The sequence below is a fragment of the Emydura macquarii genome, unplaced genomic scaffold (assembly GCF_026122565.2).
Source record: "Emydura macquarii macquarii isolate MOO-44397 ecotype Brisbane River unplaced genomic scaffold, CSIRO-AGI_Emac_v2 contig_1300, whole genome shotgun sequence".
Lineage (NCBI taxonomy): Eukaryota > Metazoa > Chordata > Testudines > Chelidae > Emydura > Emydura macquarii.
The window spans coordinates 1,630,441-1,649,508 of NW_027131437.1; the positions used below are offsets into that span (position 1 = coordinate 1,630,441).

A 19,068-nucleotide genomic window follows, 5' to 3' on the forward strand; every position below is an offset into this window, starting at 1 on the left:
GCTGTGTTTGTATCAGGCTGTCACACCGGCTGTGTTCCCCAGTCCCGGCAGGTGTCAGGTGGTCACACCGGCTGTGTTTGTATCAGGCTGTCACACCGGCTGTGTTCCCCAGTCCCGGCAGGTGTCAGGCTGTCACACCTGGCTTTGTGTTCCCCAGTCCCAGTAGGTGTCAGGCAGTCACACCGGCTGTGCTTGTGTCAGGCTGTCACACCAGCTGTGCTCCATGTCTGGGGAAAGCTGCAGGTGCTGGTGAGGAGGTGCAGGTTTTACGTGCTCCCCGAGTCCCCGTCTGGGGCAGGATCCGTCTGCACTCCCGGATGGCGGCGAGACGGCGCCAGCGACGTACAGTCCGAGGGAACACCACAGCTCCCGGAACTGCCCGGCCCAGCCTGTCCCTCAGGGCAGGGCGCGGACACGTGCGGGACTGGAGCCCGACCCCGTGTCACAGAGACCCTCGAACCTGCGGGGACCGGGCAGCCGGGGGTCCGCAAATGGGGCGGGCGGGGCTCTGGGCGGGGGAGGGGCCACAGGGGAAGGGCGGGGCTATGGGCGGGGTCACAGTTGAGGGAGGGGGCGGGGTCGCAACGCTAGGGCGGGACCTTGGCGGGGGGAGGAGTCACAGGAGAGGGCGTGGCTATGGGCGGGGTCGCAGGGGTAGGGCGGGGCTCTGGGGCGCCGTGGGGCGGTCTCGAGGCTGCGGCCCGGCCTGTCACGTGTGAAGCTCTGCTGCCGCGAGGAGGTGGAGCCTTGTCACGTGACGACGCAGCAGCGCCGGCCAGGCTCCTGTCCCGTGGCACTGGAGTCACATGACCTTTGTCACGTGAGACCGCAGAGGGATGGGGCGGCCGGCGGCGGCCGGGTCCGGGTTCGAGTCCGGGTCTCGGCCCCGCGCCTGGGCCCTGCGCCTGCTGCTGGCGCTGGCGGCCTGGCCGGGACCCGGCGGCGCGGCCCGGCTCAGCTCGGTGAGAGCCCGCGGGGCGGGGCGGGGCGGGGCGGGGCGATGGCGGGCGCTGGGGGGCCGGGCAGGGCAGGGGGTCTCTGGGCCGGGCTGGGGGGCTCTGGGCCCGGCTGACCGGCTCTGCCTGCCCGCAGGTGTGCAGCTGCTGCCCGGGGCCGGTGCGGCGCGGCTCGGCGGTTGCCGGCTACTGCGGCTCGAGGCCGGCCTTGGTGCTGCAGGGCCGCTGCTGCCTGAGCAGGGCCGCGCCCCAGGATGTGCAGGGGTGAGTGGCGGGGCCCGGGGGGTGGGGCACCTTCTCTGGAGCTGGACTGGGCCGGGACCCTCCTCCCCGGGGCTGGGGGCTTGTGCGCTGGGTCTGTCCCCGCGATCTGCCCCACAGCGCTGCCAGCCCCGACAGGCTGAGCCCCTGGGTCTCCCTCCAGTCGCTGAAGCCAGCGGGGGGTGAGGGGGGGCCTGAATGTTAGGCGGGGGGCAGAGCTGGACCCTGAGTAAGAGTCGGGTGCTCCAGGGAGGATGGGGCTAGGCTGTTCTCAGTGGTGGCAGATGACAGAACAAGGAGCAACGGTCTCAAGTTGCAGGGGGGAGGTCTAGGTTGGACATTAGGAAAAACATTTTCCCTAGGCGGGTGGTGAAGCACTGGAATGGGTTACCTAGGGAGGTGGTGGAACCTCCATCTTTAGAGGTTTTTAAGGTCTGGCTGGACCAAGCCCTGGCTGGGATGGTTTAGCTGGGGTTGGTCCTGCTGTGAGCTGGGGCTGCACTAGATGCTGTCCTGAGTCAGACTGAGGAGTCTGCAATGGGGCAGCCTGCACATCTGCCCCCAGAGGTGAAGTTCTAGGTGTTGGCAGTACCCGGGTCCCCGTGAGTCTGCTGCCGGGCTGGAGCTGAGCAGGGAGGCTGGTTCTGAGCTACTCAGGAGACAAACCATAAAGGGCTTCATGGGGGGAGCGAGGCAGCACCAAGAAACCCTGTGGAGCCAGTGCAGACTGTGGGGGAGGTGCTTTGCACCCTACACCTGCTGAATTCCTGGGAGGCCGGCGAGCAGCCCACAGAGGTGGCAGTGCCTGGTCCCTGTGCCCCAGAAGAACAGCCAGGTGCAGGTGGGGAGAGCCCAGAGCCTGCCCTCCATGGAACCAGTGTGGTCCAGCATTGCTGCCGGAGCTCGGCCCAGCCTGACTGGGACCGAGTGTGACACTGTCAGGCTTTGGGCCTGCCTAGGATGATGATGTGGGGAGCTAGGGGGGAGGGGAAGAGTTGTGGGGGCAGGGGGTGCACCGAGGCTTGTTACCCATCTGTCTCCTGGTGACTGACTGTTCTGTCCCTGTGCAGGCTGGATCTGAGCAACTGTTCCCTGCCGCTCCTGTGTCCTGGGTTCCAAGATGCCAGCACCGCTGTTGTCATGTGAGTCGAGCCCTCCGCAGAGCAGACTCCTTGCCCGCAGGGGGTGCTGCAGCACAGCCTTGGAATTCAGCCTCTGGGGAGGAGCCCCTGGGCTGGGGAGAAGCTGGGTGAAAACCCCAGGTCCCCTGTGCTCCTCTGGCTCGGGGCCTGCTGCATTCACCACCCCCACCCTCCCCTCTCAGCATGAGCCTGGGCTGTTCCCCTGGTGGCTGCAAGGGTCTGCGAGCAGAGCTGGGGCCTGCGCTGGCCTGACTGGCACCTGAGCAGCCTGCGATGTGCAGAGCCCCTGCTCCTCCTGCCTGCCTGGCGACCATCCGTGCTCAGCACCTCCCGTGTGCTGCCCAGCCTGTACTCCCTGCTCTCTGCATGTGACAGGCAGGGGCTGTGCCCCCAGGCTCCCAGCAGAACAAGAGTGAGAAGAGGAAGATTCCTCCTTGGCAGCTGGAAAAGCCCGACTGGCTCCCGTCCTGTCCCCAGAGCTGGTTCCCCTGGACTCTGGATAGCATTCCCAGCTCTTCCCCGGGAGGCTCCCTCCGCCAGGCCCCTCTCCCTGCGGGAGGAATAGCATTCTGCCTGAAGCCCCTTTCCTCCTGCCTCGGCTGGATGCTCTGAAGTTCTTTGCTCCTTGGTGTGGCAGCTGCACTGGGCTGGTGCCCTCGGGGGTGTCGTTAGGGTGCTGATTACGGTCCCTCCCGTTCGTTCAGGAGAACATGAACTCTGCAGGTGCCTGCAGCGCCTCGGCCTGGATGCAGGAGTCAGGGCAGGGGATGCTGGGGGATCCTTCTTACAGCGTCACTCTGGGGCCTAGAGGGAAGGTCCGGGTCCCGTGCTGCCGAGCGCTGCTCTCACTGGGAGAAACGGTCCCTGGCCCAAAGAGCTGCCAGTTGGACTAGAACAGGTGGGGCTGGGAGGGGAGACAAGGCAGGCCCCGGCAGGGCAGAGACTTACCCAGGGTCTCACAACAGGGCAGTGGCAGAGCTGGGTCCCGAGGCCCAGGGGAAGGGAGTGTTACCAGACCAACTGGGATCTGATATTCGTGTGTTCAGGAATTGACATGACACTCACCCAGTAATAACAGACAGGCTTTAATTACGGCACTTATAAAATGAGCCCCCAGACCAAAAGTCCAGAATATATTTGCTGCACAAGCAGTTTTCCTCACCAGTGCAGGCAAGAGGCGGTGGTTTCAGTTCTTGACAGCGTCTCCGAGAGCTTGGATCCGTCGTCTCGGGAGAAAGCTGGGCGAGGTGACCGTCTGTGTCTGGGATGGTTTCTCAGTCTTGAAGCGCACTTGCTACTGGGGTTCTTGCTTCCCTCTTTATACTCTTACATTCAGTGTTGTCAGAGTGTCTGTGGGAATGACAGGAGAGAACAAAGGAAATCCAAACCACCAATGGGGGAAGGACTGACATGTCTTGCCACCTGGACTCTGCGTAATTAACAATCCAGCACTTACTTGTTGGTCACAAAGTTCCCCCCTTTCCTAACAACAGCGGGCTGGGCTTTGCTGAGATGAGAACTGAATAGTGCCTGAGCGGTGCCCACAGAACACACAGGTGCCCTTGAAAAACACGGTGCTGCTGAGGTACAGGCGAGTTAATGACAGAAGCTCATTGCATTAGGAGGCTGGTCAGACCAGAGGGGCCGCTAATGGCCGGAATGGCAGTTACCCTGGTCAAATACCAGCCGAGTGTCAGGGAGAAAGCAGCAGCACAGGTGTGATGCGATGAGAAGCAATCCCTTCTTTTCAAAGAGGGGTTCCAGCCACCGCTCCCCTTCTGCAGTGTGCTGCTTTAGTGCTGTTCGGTAGCTTAATTTTATAAGTCGGCCCAGCCTAGTTTGAATTTCATAGCCTCCGGGAGGCAGCCCCAGAGACACGCTCGTCCTCGGCAGGGAAGGGTCCGGGCGTGCACTGTTTTCCCAAGGTGCTGCCACGGGCCCTGGGGCGCAGCGGGGAGAACAGAGGGCTAATGCTGCCGGATCTGTCTGTCTGCAGTGATCTGACCGAGAACCCACTGGAGAATGTCCCCAACACCTCCTTCCGGGGCTTCACCAGGCTGCAGAGTGTGTGAGTGCCGGGCCGGGGTCCGGGAGGGACCGGGCTGTGCTGCTGGGAGGAGAAGGGGGCGGGAATGGGAACTCCGTGGCAGCGGGGTCAGGGGCTCAGCGGCGGCACCTGAAGCAAGAGGACGTGGGGCACCTGGGTGCGAAGGGAGCGGCTGACTCTACACACCTATGGCTCCCTGTGCGGGGCGAGCTGTGGATTCCAGGGGAGTCAGTGGGGTCTCCAGTGTGGGGCGGAGGGACCCACCCCGAGCCTCCATCCCGCTCGGGCGCCCTGTTTGCTGCTAGCATTTGGCAGGGTGCTCTGCCCTCCGGCTCTGATGTGTCTCCCTCGGCAGGTCTCTGCCACTCGCCCTGGAGTGCCCTGGAGGTGACTTGGCCTGGGACCGCATCACAACCCATGGGGACAGCAGAACCTGCCAGGGGCAGAGGAACCCCTGCAACAGCTCGGGGGAGCTCGGTACAGTGGGGTGGAGGGGAAGGGAGGGGCCCTTGGTGGGTCGGGGTGAGGGCCCCCATGACAGCTCCCCTCCGGCCCCAGGCTGAGAAGAGCCCACGCTGGGAGGCACCAGGGGCAGGTTCCCAGCAGGGGCCCAGGGCCGTGCTCCCCCGCCTGCACCTGTAGCCAAACATGCAAGAGAGATACAGCTCCCAACCCCCAGGCTCCCGCGCCCGGCCAGGCTCTGCCTTCCCACCAGTCTGGGCCTGTGCTCCCAGCCCTGCCCCCTCAACTGCACTGAGACACAGACTCCCCCGCTCGGCCTGGTAGCCACAACGCCCGGCAGCGCGTCTTTGAGCGGTGCCAGCCCCAGGAGCGGTGCTCTCCTCCGCCGTCTGCCCTGCCTGGCTTTCTGCCGCTGCGGTGGGAGGACATACAGGGCAGGGCGGGGGTCTGGGGCCAGCCCCAGATCTGACCTGGTCTCCCGTCTGCTTCCGCTCAGCCTGGCTGTGCCCAGAGAACTCCCTCTGCACCCCTGACGGTCCTGGCCTCTTCCAGTGCCTGTGCTCAGGGAACTACCACGGCTACAAGTGTCTGCGCAAGGTGAGGAGCTGGGGGTGCAGATGGAAGCCAGCATGCCGCGGCTGGCTGCTCTGTCTGCTTCGGGGGCGACGGGTCTCATGGCGGCCAAGGGGGTGGCAGTGCTGGGATCTCCCGGTGCTGGGGCCTTCCAGTTTCTCCCCTTCAGCATCTGGCTCTCTTCCCCCGTCAGGAGCATCCCCAGTGGTCGGGGCGCAGGGGGTTCTGGCCGCTGAGTTTCTCTTGCTTCCCCAGGGGGAAGGCTGGCCTCAGGCTGGCCGTGGCCACTGTCCAGGCAGCTGCAGGGCTCCCACCATCTGCTCGCTTGGCTGCTGCCCCGGGGATCGAAGCGGACGCTTCCCAAGCTGGGAGCGTGAGCAGCTGCAGCTCGAGAAGGGAGCCAGGCTGCAGTGCCGCATCTCTGGGTCGCACCGAGGGGCGCCCAGTGGCAGTGACATATGTGAGCCGGGGGTGGCTGCCGGCTCTCTGTAGCCCCGGCACGAGGAGGAGGAGGACGTAGCCGCTGGGCGGGAGGGAGACGTATCCTGTCGTCCCCCCCGATACTGGCAACAGTTCTCACGTGTCGGCTTCACTTTGCAGGGCACCTTCCCCATGCTGCTCTTCTACGGGATCCTGGGAGCCGTGACAGCCGCCCTGGCCCTCCTGGCCTGGGGCAGCCAGCGCCGGAAAGCCAAGGCCTCCTGACCCCCGGCCAGCCCCGATGGCAGGAAAAGGGCTGAACCTGGAGAGTGGGCAGGAGGGGCCCTGCCGTGGGGCTTCTCCCCCAGCCATAGCGCTCGGTGTGCTGCCCCGCCTGGCCCCGCCCCCTAGATTCACCCTGTGATGGGCTCTGGGGGGCACAGGATGCAGCACTCCTGGTACAGTCCAGCCCTTCTCTGCCCACTGCCCCTCCGGCCCCAGGCAAAGCTCAGTCCTGGAGAGAGAGCCCCTAGCCTGGGCAATTCCAGACCTGCACTGCAGGCCTCCCCCCCACCTAGCCCCTTCCCAGGCTCAGCCAACCTAGGGCTCCCCCTCCCCTAACCTCACTGCTTGGGTCTAGGCTTTGACTCCTGCCGTGTGCTCTGTGTGGGGCTGCACATCACATCCTGCGGCCGGGCTGCCACCCGCTCACCCTGCAGAGCTCTGAGCAGGGCAGGGCCGCTGCCCTGCAAGGGCCCTGCTGGAGTCTGACCACCCCCCCCCCCCCCCAAGTCACGGACCCGCAGGGTGGTTGTTACGCTGCCAGCTTGGAACAGCCTCTGGGAGGCCCCATCAGTGGGCCAGGCCCCCGAGGGGTCTCGCTCTTCTCCAAAGATAGCCAAGCGGCGTCACCGCCTCCTGAGACCGGATCTCGGGCTGCAGCTCCCCTCCAGCCCGTGAGCTCCGCTCAGCGAACCCAGCTGAGACGGACCCTGCGGGAGCCCTGGCTGCTGTGCGGAGGTTCAAGCCCCTCACCAAGTCTCTGCAGTGACGCAGGCGGCAGTGTCGGGGTGGGGTGAAGGAGTCACCTGGCCGTGGTTAGCCTGGAGAAATGAAGATTAAAGGCCGGCTGGGCTGTCCTGAACCATGTTTTCATGTGCTGTCTTTGTCTCTGCCTGCCTTCCTTCGTCCGCTCCCGGCTGAGAGCCCCCCCCCCCACTCCTGGGCTCCCCTTTGCCCCCCGGTCCTTTGTTCTCAAGTTGGGGTTTCTGCTGAGAGGCGGGGAAACCCCTGCGTCAGTGGAACTGGCATGGTCTCTCTGGCCCCCTTGTTGAGATGGGTCAGTATCAAGCAGTGCCTTACGGACCCCGTTCCACTCGCACGGGCAGGTGGACACGCACCTATGTCTCGGGCCAGGTTTGCGCTAGGAAATTGGGTTGGTATAACTACGTCGCTGGGGGGGATGTGAAAAATCCACTTCACCCCCTAGGGAGGGCGTTAAACTGACCTAACAGCCGGTGCAGCCAGTGCTGGGTCGAGGGGAAAAGTCCCCTCTGCGGGGCCGGGAGAAGCCCTCCTCTCCTGTGGGCGAGGTAGCATCTTCAGGGAAGCGCCTGTAAGCGCAGAGCAGCTCTGGGAGCAAACGGAAGCCCTTCTCCTGCCCTGGGCTGCAATGCAGCGGGGAGGGAAACGTGACGGGGTTCCCAACACATCATGCCCGTTCCATTGTGCGACAGCCCCGCTGACCTGGAGCCAGCCTCTGTCAGTCACCTTGGCCCGGCCCTCGCTGCTGGGGAACATTCTGCTGGAAGTAGGGGAGCGATGGGACCTGCCCCGTGCCCCAGGCTGAGGTCTGCATGCCCTGCATGCCCTGGTTCTGGCCTGCCCTTCCTGGGGGGCAGAGCCTGCTGCTGGGGCCTCTGTGCCTAGTGGCTGCTCTTCCCAGGGGCCATGCAGGGGCTGGGATGGGTTTCAATACAACGCAGTGTGATGCCAGCGCTGGCCAGGTGCTGTGGGCAGCAGAGGACCACACAGCAGCAAGAGGGCAGGGCAGTGCCGTAGGTCTTGCTCTCTGTCTAGCCAGGTCCGTGTCCCGTTCCTGCTGGGCAAAGGGTGTGGGGGAGTGATGTGTTGCCATGGGAGCTGCGTGGGTCTGTGGGGCAGAGCATCCTCTGGCCAGACCCTTCCCAGCAGATGGAAGTGAGCAAAGGTCTGAGGGATATTCCATGGGGAGGTTGTGGGGCTTAGCTGCCATTTCCTGTTGGGAATTGCCCCCAGCTGCTATCCTGTTTCAGGAGAGAAAATGCTCATCCTGGGTTCTGGTGCTACTTAGAAGCCTCAAGACATGAGAATTGCAGGACAGAGTTTTGTCAGTGTCTTCATTAATGATCTGGAGGATGGGGTAGATTGCACCCTCAGCAAGTTTGCAGATGACACTAAGCTGTGGGGAGTGGTAGATACAGTGGAGGGCAGGGATAGGATACAGAGTGACCGAGAGAAATTGAAGATTGGGCCAAAAGAAATCTGATGAGGTTCAACAAGGACAAGTGCAGAGTCCTGCACTTAGGACAGAAGAATCCCATGCACAGCTATAGACTGGGGATCGATGAGCTAGGCAGCAGTTCTGCAGAAAAGGACCTGGGGGTAACAGTGGATAAAAAGCTGGATATGAGTCAGCAGTGTGCCCTGGTTGTCAAGAAGGCTAATAGCATATTGGGCTGCATTAGGAGGGGCATTGCCAGCAGGTCACGGGAAGTGATTATTCCCCTCTATTCGGCATTGATGAGGCCGCATTTAGAATACTGTGTCCAGTTTTGGGCCCCCCACTACAAAAAGGATGTATACAAGTTGGAGAGAGTCCAGAGGAGGGCAACAAAAATGATGAGGGGGCTGGAGCACAGGACTTATGACGAGAGGCTGAGGGAACTGGGCTTGTTCAGTCTACAGAAGAGACAAATGGGGGGATTTGATAGCAGCCTTCAACTACCTGAAAGGGGGTTCCAGGGAGGATGGGGCTAGGCTGTTCTCGGTGGTGGCAGATGACAGAACAAGGAGCAACGGTCTCAAGTTGCAGGGCGGGAGGTCTAGATTGGACTTAGGAAAAAGTTTTCCCTAGGAGGGTGGTGAAGCACTGGAATGGGTTACCTAGGGAGGTGGGGGAGTCTCCATCCTTAGAGGTTTTTAAGGCCTGGCTGGGATGGTTTCATTGGGGTTGGTCCTGCTTTGAGCAGGGGGGGTGCACTAGGTACCTCCTGTGGTCACTGCCAGCCCCCTTCTGCTATGAGTCTATGAAAGTGCTGCTGTCTGGCACCTGCTCAGGGACATTTCGGCACCAAGCACCCAGGGTAGAACCTGGGCCTGCTCCCCTGTGGGGTGCACAAGGGAGGTCCCCAGAGAAAGCTGGGGCTGTGGGACCCTGGAAGGCACGGAAGGTCCTTTGAGGCCGTTCCCAGGATTCCCTGGAGCTGGGCAAGGTAATGACGTGTGTCAGGCTGGAACTGACCGGGGGCGGGGGGGTGTCTCTGGGACCCTTACGGGAGGGCTGTAGCCTGCACCTGGGTCAGGCAGATGCAGGGGTCAGAAAGGAAGTTGCTGGACAGGGAACAGCACCAGCGGGCTTTGCCCACCCCCTGCCAGCGGTGCTGGGGGTAGGAGGGCAGCGACGGAAAGGCTCCGTCCATGCCCCGGCTAAGGTGCTCCTGGGCTGAGAGTGGAGGGGTCCCTGCCCCGAGCACTGCCTGAGCCTCCCTGTCAGCCCTGCGAGGGGCGAGCCGTGCAGCCCTGTGCGTGGGGGCCAGCAACCGAGCCCAGGGGCTGGGCATGGGGCTGGCTGCAGCTGCAGAAAGGGTCAAAGCAGAGCGGAGCCCAGCCCTTCAGCAACTGCTGCAGCCGCCTACCTTCTGGGCCCAGTCCGTGCCGGGCTTCCCTGCCATCTGCCCTCCGCAGGGGCCAGCCCCCTAGCCCCGGGCTGCCTTGGAAAAGGTCGGGGAGGCAGGCGAGGGCGCCAGCGGATGCGTTTCTGGAGCTGCTGCCCCTCGCACTCCACGTCTAGAGCTGCCCCAGGGGCAGGCGCGTCCCAGCCTGTGCACCCAGGGCTGTGAATTAGGGCGGGACATCGAGAACCCCCCCGGCTCCTCAAGTGCACTGGGCGGTAGGTGTGTTCCCGAGCCATCGCCGGGGATGCGCCGCAACCTCTGTGTCCACCAGCGTCCAGCACAGCCTCACCACGGAGTGGGAGTGGGACGTTTCTCTGCCTCTCCGTCCTGGGAAGAGCGGTGAGGGGGCAGCACTGGGGTGGTTGGTGCAGGGTCGGCGGGCTGGCCACCCGGAGAAAACTCTCTGCCCCATTCACTTTGGCAGAGCATTACCCCGGACAATGGATTTCTTCGGTGACTTGGGGGAAATCTTTTCTTCCCACCTGGGCCCCATACCAAACCGTGGTGCTCATATCCTGTGCCCTTCCCCCGTGAGCCCAGCACTTTCCCAAGCGTCAGCATCCTCCTCCTCCCAGATCTGTGTGAGCTCGCACAGCGCCACCAGCCCCATTTCCCGGGCAGGAGAACTGAGGCACAGAGTCTGAGTGACTTGCCCAAGGGCACCCAGGACTCGGTGGCAGAGCAGGGGGCCGGGGCCGGTGGAGGCTTTTTCTTAGGGCGGTTCCTGCTCCCCTTATGGTGCTGGCTCTGGATGCTCCTGCTGCCCCATGTCCCTTTCTGCAGAGGAGCCGCTGAGCCTGGTTCAGAACCGCGGCAGGCAGGGGCGGGGTGAGGCTGGAGCCCCCAAAATTTGCCTCAGTCCCCCTGTAGCCACCCAGGGCAGGTGGAAGGCCCAGGCTTCCCCCCAGGCACCTGAACTGACCTGCTCCGGCCCAGCTGCTGGGTCCTGCCCCCTGTGCTTGCTGCTCCTCTGGGCTGCAAGCGCCGAAGGGCAGTGGGAGCGGAGGAGCACCAGCAGGAGGAGGAGGCGGGGCCGGCACTTAGCAGGGGGAGAGCAGGGGCGGAGCCACGGTCCCAGTGATTATTACCGTTTAACGTATTCGTTGCATCGCTGTGGGACTCCACCTGCGATCTGCCCCGCGTCCTCTGCAATGGATTCACTTAGCTTCCCGGGAACGGCCCGGTCTTCCTCTAGCACCTTTCTCACCCAGTGGGCCCACCGCCGGCCGGACGTCTGCCCGCCTGCGATGGACTTACAAGAATCCGAACGGTTCGTTTGTGCATCTTTAGCAAGTTCCGTCCTGCCTGCCGCGTCCTGCCCCACACGGCCCTGCCCGCGTTTGCGTTCCTCCTTCCGTTCCGACTGCCGGATTGAAACGGCGCCTTTCAGCCTCCAACGGCCTCTCCCAGTCCGCTCTGCAGCCAAGGGGGCCTTGTTTGGCCCCTTGGTGTCTTTCCTGACGTGGGCACGCATTGCGCCTGAGCCGGTGCTATTCCAGTGTTCGATGTGAATCGTCCCCGTTTACACCTTCTCGAGAGCGCCTCTGAATTCCCGAGCTGTGCAGCGTTCCCCTTTTCTAACGAAACGTTGCCGTGGTGGCGGTTTTGTAGTATCACACCACAGTGAGGTTAAACGTACGGACTCACAGGTCAGAAGGGACCGTTATGAGCATCTAATCTGACCTCCTGCACAAGGCAGGCCACAGACCCTCACCCCCACTCCTGTCATAGACCCTGCCCTGTGACCGAGTTAGTGACGTTCTCAGCTAATGATGTAAAGAGTTCAAGGTACAGAGACTCCACCAGCACGTGCCCCGTGCCCCACGCTGCAGACGAAGGTGAAAACCCCCGTCTGTGATGGTTGCTTTTACCCAGTGGTTCCGTTATAATCACCCTTTGGAGCACGTCTTGTGCTTCGCTTAGACTAACGCAGGAATTGCCTCTCCACGTGTGGGTCCCAGGACCAGCTGCTCCAAGAAGCTGTCATTAACGGGTCTGGAAATGTTCTCTCTGCACCCCGCCCTGGGATAACATTGACTCAGTCAATAGGCGGCTAGTTGACATCACCCACGATTACTGCACTTTCTGCTTTGGTAGCCTCTCCCACTGTCCCCGGGGGCTCTTGCCATGCCCGTTGGAAGATGGCCTGTCTGAAAACGCTGGCTCACTTTGGGGCTGCTGGGCATTCTGGCCCCGGCTTGTGGTGCAAGGTAGAACAGCACTCGACTGCATAATCTGTGGTGTTGGGGGCCTGTTTGCTCTTTCCCCTGGCAGTCGGTCAAGCAAAGAAAGAGAGAGTCGGCTTCTTGCAGCTTTCCTCCTCCTCCAGTTTAATTGTCTTGGTTTTTTGCCTGGTAGATTGGTTATGTTTGGCTGTGCATGACAAAACCTTTGCCATAAACAACAAGAAAAAAACCAGCATGCACAGGCAAACCATACAAACCGGGAAATGACTGCCTAGGAAGGGGTGCTGTGCAAAGGGATCTGGGGATCACAGCGGGTCGTAAACTAAAGACACTGTTGCAAAAAGAGCAAACCTCATTCTGGGATGTATTAGCAGGAGCGTGGCAAGCGAGGCATGAGAAGTGATTCTTCCACACTACGCCGCGCTGATAAGGCCTCCGCTGGAGTATTGCATGCAGTTCTGGGCACCACATTTCAGGAAAGACGTGGAGAAGTTGGAGTAAGTCCAGAGGAAGAGCAACAAACAGGATTAAAGGTCTCGAAAACGTGGCCTATGAGGAGAAATTGAAAACCCTGGTGTGACCCGTCCGTGCCCAGGGCAGCCACCTGGTAATGCCGAGGTCAGGGCAGGCTGCAAAAGGAGAGCAGATTCTCCCTGCGCTGGTGGGTGACACTGAAGTCAGACTTCACAACCAGCCACAAACTGCTTCTGATTTTCCCACACCGGTTATCAAGAAGCCAGTCCACAAATGCCCACAGCCCCCTTTACTGCATTTCAGTTCCTGGCTCCCAAATCAGCACCAGGTCCAGTAAAGAGACCAGTTACTAGAACTCTCTGCTCTTTACTAGAAAGGTTTTCTCTGACCCCAAGGGGTCAGCCACAGCACCAGAGCAATATGAGTTTGGATCTTATCTAAAATCCCACGCTGCCAGCCAATCCTTCAGTAACTAAACTAAAGGTTTATTGTAAAAAGAAAGAAATAAACCATGAAAGAAATGTTAAAGGATTAGAGCAAATCAGATACATACACATGATTAAAAGTCCATAGACATCAGGTTTCTGGGAGAATTGTGGAGTTGCAGCTTTGTGGAGAATTGTGGAGTTCCTCTGGTTCACATCCAGTACCTGGATGGGTCTAAATCCTTCGGTTCAGTTGCACAATGAATAGATCCAGAGGCAGGTGTGTGTCTGCAGCTGGACAGGAACAAAGACAAAAGGATCCTGTAGTTTGATCTTATAAACCCTCTGTCCCGGGCCATGCAGCCTGTGGAAAGTCACAAGAACTAAAATGGAGTCCAGAGTCACATGGGCCAATCCTGGTAACTCTTCAGGTCTGCCTGGGGTTTCTTCCTGGGCCCCTTGCCTCTGTGAGTGTCTCAATGGGCCATTAAACAGGCTATTGTCCTGCCACCTCTGTCCGGGGTGTGTCCCAGCCAGCCCAAACTGACATACAGAAATAGCAATAGAGCCATAGCTTCCATTTCACCTATAACACATGAACACGAGTGTCAGTACCTTACTCAGCACGATATATCCCTGCTAACAGCACCTGACATGGTGTATCTCACACGCATTATCACGATCCTGCCACACTGATGTCCCACAATTACTAAATGCCCCCCCACTCAGGCCAGCCCGCCTGACACCCGGGTTTGTTTCGTCTGGTGAAGGGAAGCCCGGCGGTGCGCTGGGGACAGATTCCAAGTGCATGCAAGGTTTGTCATACAGAGGAGGGTGATAAGTTGCTTTCCTTGATCACCGAGGCCAGGACAGGACGCACAGAGCTCCACTTACAGCCGGGCGTGGGCTGGGCATTCGGAAGCGCTCGGCGCTGTCCGGGCTGCGCGGGCAGGCTGACGGCAGGCTGGCACGCAGAGGTCAGACAGGCGCCTGTCCGGCTGGTCCTGCCCCCAGCGCCGGGGATGGGCGAGAGGCCTGGCCAGGTTCCTGCGGTGCTGGCTGGGGAGATGCCCCGGCCCTGGGCCCAGGTCCGCCCGCGTCCTGCCGGCTGCTGGTGGGTCTGGCCGGGCGGGAAGGACCTGGCCTGGCCTGGGGGCTGTGCCCAGCTCTGCCCCACATGGATGGGGCGCGGGGGAGGGGCTGGGTGTGTTCATGAAACACACGAGGGGGGGTTGGGGGCTCCCCAAAGGCCGGGCCGGAAGCTGAATCAGCCCGGCTGGTTCGCACAGCGCCCTCCCCTGGGCCGAGCCGGACCGAGCCGAGCCGAGCCGGGCAGACACGGAGCCCGAGTGCCCAGGCAGGACCGGACCGGACAGGACAAGACCGGCTGGGGGCGGGGCCCGTGGGAACATCCCGTGGGCGGAGCAGGACAGGCCCCGCCCACCTCCGCATCCGGCTCCTCCCCCTCCCGCGCGGCGCGGCACAGCACAGCACAGCCCGGCTCGGCACAGGCCGGCCCGCTCCGCTCCGCTCCGCGCCGCTCCGCTCCCGGCCCCGCCAGCCACCGCCTCCCCGCCCCCTCCGCGCACGTGGCCAGACCGGGTAGCCCCCCGCGTCCCCACGTGGCCCGGCCCGGCTCGGCTCGGCTCGGCTCGCCCGGCCCCGCCATGGGCTGCCTGGTGCTGGAGGACGGGGCCGTGCTGCGGGGCCGCCCCTTCGGGGCCGCGCGCTCCGCCGCCGGGGAAGTGGGTGAGCGAGGCGGGCCGGGCCGGGCCGGGCCGGGCCGGGCCGGGGGCGCGCCCTGCATGGGGGCCGGGCCCGGGAGTCCCGGCTGAGCGGGGCGGGGGGCGTGGCCCGGCCCGGGAGGGGGATGGGAGCCCCTGGCTGAGCGGGGCGGGGGGATGGGGGCCCGGCCTGGGTGGGGGATGGGGTGGGCTCCCTTTGGTTTCCGTGCCCAGAACGGCCCGGCCCTGCCCCTCCCCCCGTGCAGGGTGCCCCAGTGGGGGTCCCCTCCTCGCCCCCCCCCCCCGTGCAGCGTGCCCCAATGGGGTCCCGCCCCCCCCCCCCCCCGTGCAGGGTGCCCTGGGCTGGGGTCTGTGCCCGGTGCCCCAGGCCAGGGGTGCCAGATGCCGGGTTCTGCGCCAGACCCTTTGCCGGCGCTGGCAGCATCCCGCCCGGAGGGCAGCGAGCCTGCGCCAGGCCCTGAGGCCAGCCCGGGTGCCCGGGACGCTGGCACCAGCCCTGTGGCGCTGGCTGAGTCCTCGGCCCGTGGGCTGGCGTGGCCCTGACCCCCGGGGCTGGGGGTGTCCGTCTGGCGGGAGGGGCCGTGGGCCTGGCCTGTGGGCGCAGCTGCAGCACCAGGGCAGTGCTGTGCTCCGGCTCCCTGCCCACGCTGGGCTGTTTCTCCTTGTCCCCGGCTGCAGTCTTCCAGACCGGCATGGTGGGCTACCCGGAGGCCCTGACGGACCCCTCCTACAAGTCCCAGATCCTGGTGCTGACCTACCCTCTGATTGGGAACTACGGCGTCCCACAGGATGAGCCTGACCAGTACGGCCTCAGCCGGGTGCGTGCGGGGCAGGGGCCAGGCACGAGGGGCTCCGTGCCGTGCGTGGGCGAGGTCGGCCCCCTGGTGCCGTGGCGTGGGGGGCGCTACGGCCGCTTGGACAAAGCAGCGGGGTGGGTGATGGCTGCTGAGGACCGGGCAGCGGGGTGGCAGCCGCCCCCGTGGGCGTCGGGCAGACCAGTCCTGATCCCCATGGGGGCAATTCCCTCCGCGCAGGGCAAAAGGGCTGGGTCTGGAGAGGCCCCGAATTCAGGGCACGAAGACGATGGCAGCTGCTGAGCCGCTCGGTGCCAGGGCACAGAGCCACCTGCTCGCTCCCGTCAGCCAGGGAGAGGCTGGGGCGGCCGGGCCAAGGCCCTAGGGAAAGGCTGTGCAGCATCCTGTGACGTGCCCGCCTGGAATGTGCTGCCCCAGGCAGCCCAGGTCCCCGCGCACGGCTCTCAGGCTCCGGCGGCACCCGCCTGGCGACTGGGGCGCTGTGTGAGAAGCCAGGCCGGGGAGATGCTGCCCCCGGGCCTGGGGCAGCCCTGCACCCAGAGCGACCTGTGGCGGGGGGTTGGGGCAGTCCTGCATCCCCTGGGCATGCCAGGTGTGTGTGTGCAGAGCCAGTCGTCAGCCGCGTGCGAGGGAGGGCAGGTGGGAGCCCCACGTCCTGACCCATGGCATGCTGTGTTCTCCCTCCCTGGGCAGAGAGGGCCCAGCCTGGGTGCTGTGAAGTGGGATTGGGGCCCGTGGGTGGCAGGAAGTGCTCGGTCCTGGCGGCTCGTGCCCTTGCCCGGGGTAGGGGGCAGCCCCCCCACTGGCTCAGGCATTCGCTGGGGATCCCGCCCGGCTCACCCCTCTCTGCGCCCACAGTGGTTCGAGTCCAGCAAGATCCACGTGGCGGCCCTCATCGTGGGCGAGTGCGCCCAGACCCCCAGCCACTGGAGCGCCGCGCTCTCGCTGGACCAGTGGCTGAAGGAGCAGAACATCCCCGGGCTGCAAGGTGAGTGCTGGGCTGGGGGGAAGCTGTGGGGAAGGGCGTGAGATGGGGGCTGGGGGAGGGGGCAGGGGCTCCAGGCCGGAGTGCGGGGCGGGTTCTGGCATTCACACTGGGATCCCTGGCAGGGGTGGACACCCGGGCTCTGACGAAGAGGATCCGGGAGAAGGGGACGCTGCTGGGCAAGCTGGTGCTAGACGGCAGCCATGAGAAGAGTCTGCCCTTCGAGGACCCCAACAAGCAGCACCTGGTGCGGGAGGTGTCGCTGAAGGTACGGCCGGGCCGGGTGGGGTTGGCAGCGCAGGGCCGCGTGGGGCGGGGTGTCCGGTCTAGGAGCGGAGGTGTGAGGAAATGGACGTTCTCTGTGGTGTTTCCTGCCGTCGCCAGGTGTCTGGTGTGGGGTGGGAAATGCAGGGAAATGTCCCTGGTGTAGACAGCGCCACGCCGGTGGTGGAATTCTCCCGCCCGCCTCTCGGGACGGTGGGTTTCCTGCAGCGCCGGATGAAGCTCTGCCCCCGTCGGTGGCTATGCGGTTGCGCTGCAGTGTCTGGTGCAGACGAGCCCCGTGTTTCCCTCTGCGCCGTGCGGTGTCAGACGTGTGCTGTCTGCTCTCGGGGGCTGCGCCGGGCACGAGGGGCAGGAGTCGCTGGGCTGGCCGGGCGGCAGCAAATAGGGTCTGTAAGGAACAGTGGGGTCCTGCACTGAGCGACCCCCTCGCGCTGGGAACCCATGGGAGACTGGAAAGCCGCAGGGACCAGGACGTGCTCAGCCAGCGGGAAGGCGGCCTCCCTGCTCAGAGGGTCAAGCAGAGACCCCGGGCAGGGAGCACAGGGCCGAGGGTAGGTCTGTGCGTCACATGCTGCAGGCTACGTGGTGTAGACGCTACCTGCCCCGCCAAGAGGGCTTCCCGTCGGGCTGGGCAGCCCATCTCCCCGAGAGGTGGCAGAGGAAGCCTCCCCGGGGACTTCCGCCGTCTGCCCGGGGGTGAGGTCGGCCTAGCCGCGTTGCCCTGAGGGATGCAGCTGTGCCGATGGAAGCTGCCGTAGACCAGGCCCGGGAAGAGGGGGCTTCTGGAGGAAGCTGGCTGCAGTCTCCTTGGAGGAAAACGGTGTCGGAGGGAGGGACAGAGCCTGGAACGGAGTCGCTGCAGCTTGGCTGGTGGCTTGCTCCGCCTGGACCAGAATGGGCCGTCTTTAACCTTCATTTCCCTGGGATGACCCACGGCCGGCTGCGCTGCAGGGTTCCAGCGGCCGAGTAAACCCTGGCTGGGCGCATCCCCCCAAGGAGGGACACGTCTCTCCCTGGCGTCCGGTTCCCTTGTCTCACAGCTCTGAGTGCGAAGCAGCAGGACAGGAGGCCGCGTGGCCAACCCCGAAGGTGGGACAAAGGCCGGTTCTGAAGCTGGGGCGTGGCACCGGTCCTGTGGGTCCGTGATGCCATCTCGGCCCTGTCTCCCCTCAGGCAGGGCCTGTCTGCTCAGCTCTGTGGTGGGGCAGGAGCCAGGCAGGCAGTGCTGGTGTCTCGCCGTGGGGTTCCTGACCAGCCTGGCGCTGGCCTCCTGTGTCCCTTCTCTCTGCAGGAGCCCAGAGTGTTCAACCCCAGCGGCTCGGTCCGGATCACGGCTCTGGATTGCGGCCTCAAGTACAACCAGATCCGGTGCCTGTGCCAGAGGGGGGCGGCTGTGACCGTGGTACCCTGGGACCACCCCCTGGACAGTGCAGGTGGGGGGCTCTGCGGGAGGGGCTGGGGGGGCCGCTGGAGGCCGGGGCCCATCCGTGGGAACAGCTGAGGGTGTGGGGAGAGCGGGGCAGAGCGCCCGGGACGTGTGGGCATGTACGGTGGCTGCAGAGGGGGGCTGCGGGCAGAGCCCCCGGTGCTGAAGGGGCAGGGCGCCTGGGGCGGTGGGGTGGGGGGTATTGAAGGGGCTGGGGTGGCATGGGGGCGGGCCCGCTGGCTGGGAGGGGGGCATGGGGCAGACTCGCCGACCCTGCAGCCGACCCTTCCTGTTCCTGCAGACTTCGATGGGCTGTTCATCAGCAATGGTCCAGGGGACCCGCTCGTGTGCCAGGAGACCATCGCCGGCCTGCGCCAGCTGCTGGGCCAGCCCCAGCCCAAGCCCGTCTTCGGGATCTGCCTGGGGCACCAGCTGCTCGCACTGGCCATCGGCGCCAAGACCTACAAGATGAAGTTAGTGTGCAGGGGCCGGGCGCTGCAGCCGGCTGTCCCTCGCTGCCCCGCAGGGGTGTGCAGCCTGGGGGCCGCAGGCGAAACGGGGGCTCGGTGGAGCCGTCACTGAGTGGATGTGGAGTTGGTTAAAGAACCGCGAACCAGGAGTAGCTGTTAATGGGACGGTGTGGGATTGGGGGCAGGTTCCCCAGGCATCTGTGCTGGGGTCGGTGTTGAACAGCTCTGTTAGCCACTGGGCTGTAGGATCAGAGCGCCCTGGTCCGATCTGCAGATGAGACGCAGCTGGGGGTTGCCAGCTCTTTGGAGGGGTCTTGATAAATTGGGGAACTCGGCGATAGGCAGCAAAATGAAAGTCAACAAGGGCCACATTGGGAAGGAAAACCAAACAGGGAATGGGGGTGCCTGGCCTGGCAGCAGCAGTGCTGAGAAGGATCCGGCGGTTGTGGTGGATCACAGCC

The 19,068-nt window shown here is 64.0% G+C and overlaps 2 protein-coding genes across 2 annotated transcripts in view; both read left to right on the top strand.

The window, feature by feature from the left end:
* Positions 1–757: 757 nt before the first annotated feature.
* ATRAID (all-trans retinoic acid induced differentiation factor) lies at positions 758–7,554 on the top strand. Its single transcript, XM_067550521.1, has 7 exons — positions 758–962; positions 1,093–1,220; positions 2,288–2,359; positions 4,356–4,427; positions 4,762–4,883; positions 5,365–5,465; positions 6,042–7,554. The coding sequence occupies exons 1-7, from the start codon at positions 837–839 to the stop codon at positions 6,144–6,146; spliced, it is 726 nt and encodes a 241-aa protein (XP_067406622.1). The 5' UTR covers positions 758–836; the 3' UTR covers positions 6,147–7,554.
* A 6,909-nt stretch (positions 7,555–14,463) lies between these two features.
* The window catches only part of CAD (carbamoyl-phosphate synthetase 2, aspartate transcarbamylase, and dihydroorotase), a 28,720-nt gene continuing 24,115 nt past the window's right edge, over positions 14,464–19,068 (top strand). Inside the window, exons 1-6 of the mRNA XM_067550522.1 lie at positions 14,464–14,630; positions 15,305–15,444; positions 16,300–16,429; positions 16,552–16,694; positions 18,003–18,144; positions 18,439–18,610. Coding sequence (XP_067406623.1) covers positions 14,549–14,630; positions 15,305–15,444; positions 16,300–16,429; positions 16,552–16,694; positions 18,003–18,144; positions 18,439–18,610 — 809 coding nt within the window. The 5' untranslated portion in view covers positions 14,464–14,548. The remainder of the gene's footprint in view (positions 14,631–15,304; positions 15,445–16,299; positions 16,430–16,551; positions 16,695–18,002; positions 18,145–18,438; positions 18,611–19,068) is intronic.

Excerpts from the sequence above, each read along its gene's own strand:
- ATRAID (XM_067550521.1), top strand. The coding sequence starts at position 837 with ATGGGGCGGCCGGCGGCGGCCGGGTCCGGGTTCGAGTCCGGGTCTCGG. Across the intron at positions 2,360-4,355 it reads GCCAGCACCGCTGTTGTCAT|TGATCTGACCGAGAACCCAC; the intron begins GTGAGTCGAGCC and ends GTCTGTCTGCAG. Across the intron at positions 4,884-5,364 it reads CAACAGCTCGGGGGAGCTCG|CCTGGCTGTGCCCAGAGAAC; the intron begins GTACAGTGGGGT and ends GCTTCCGCTCAG.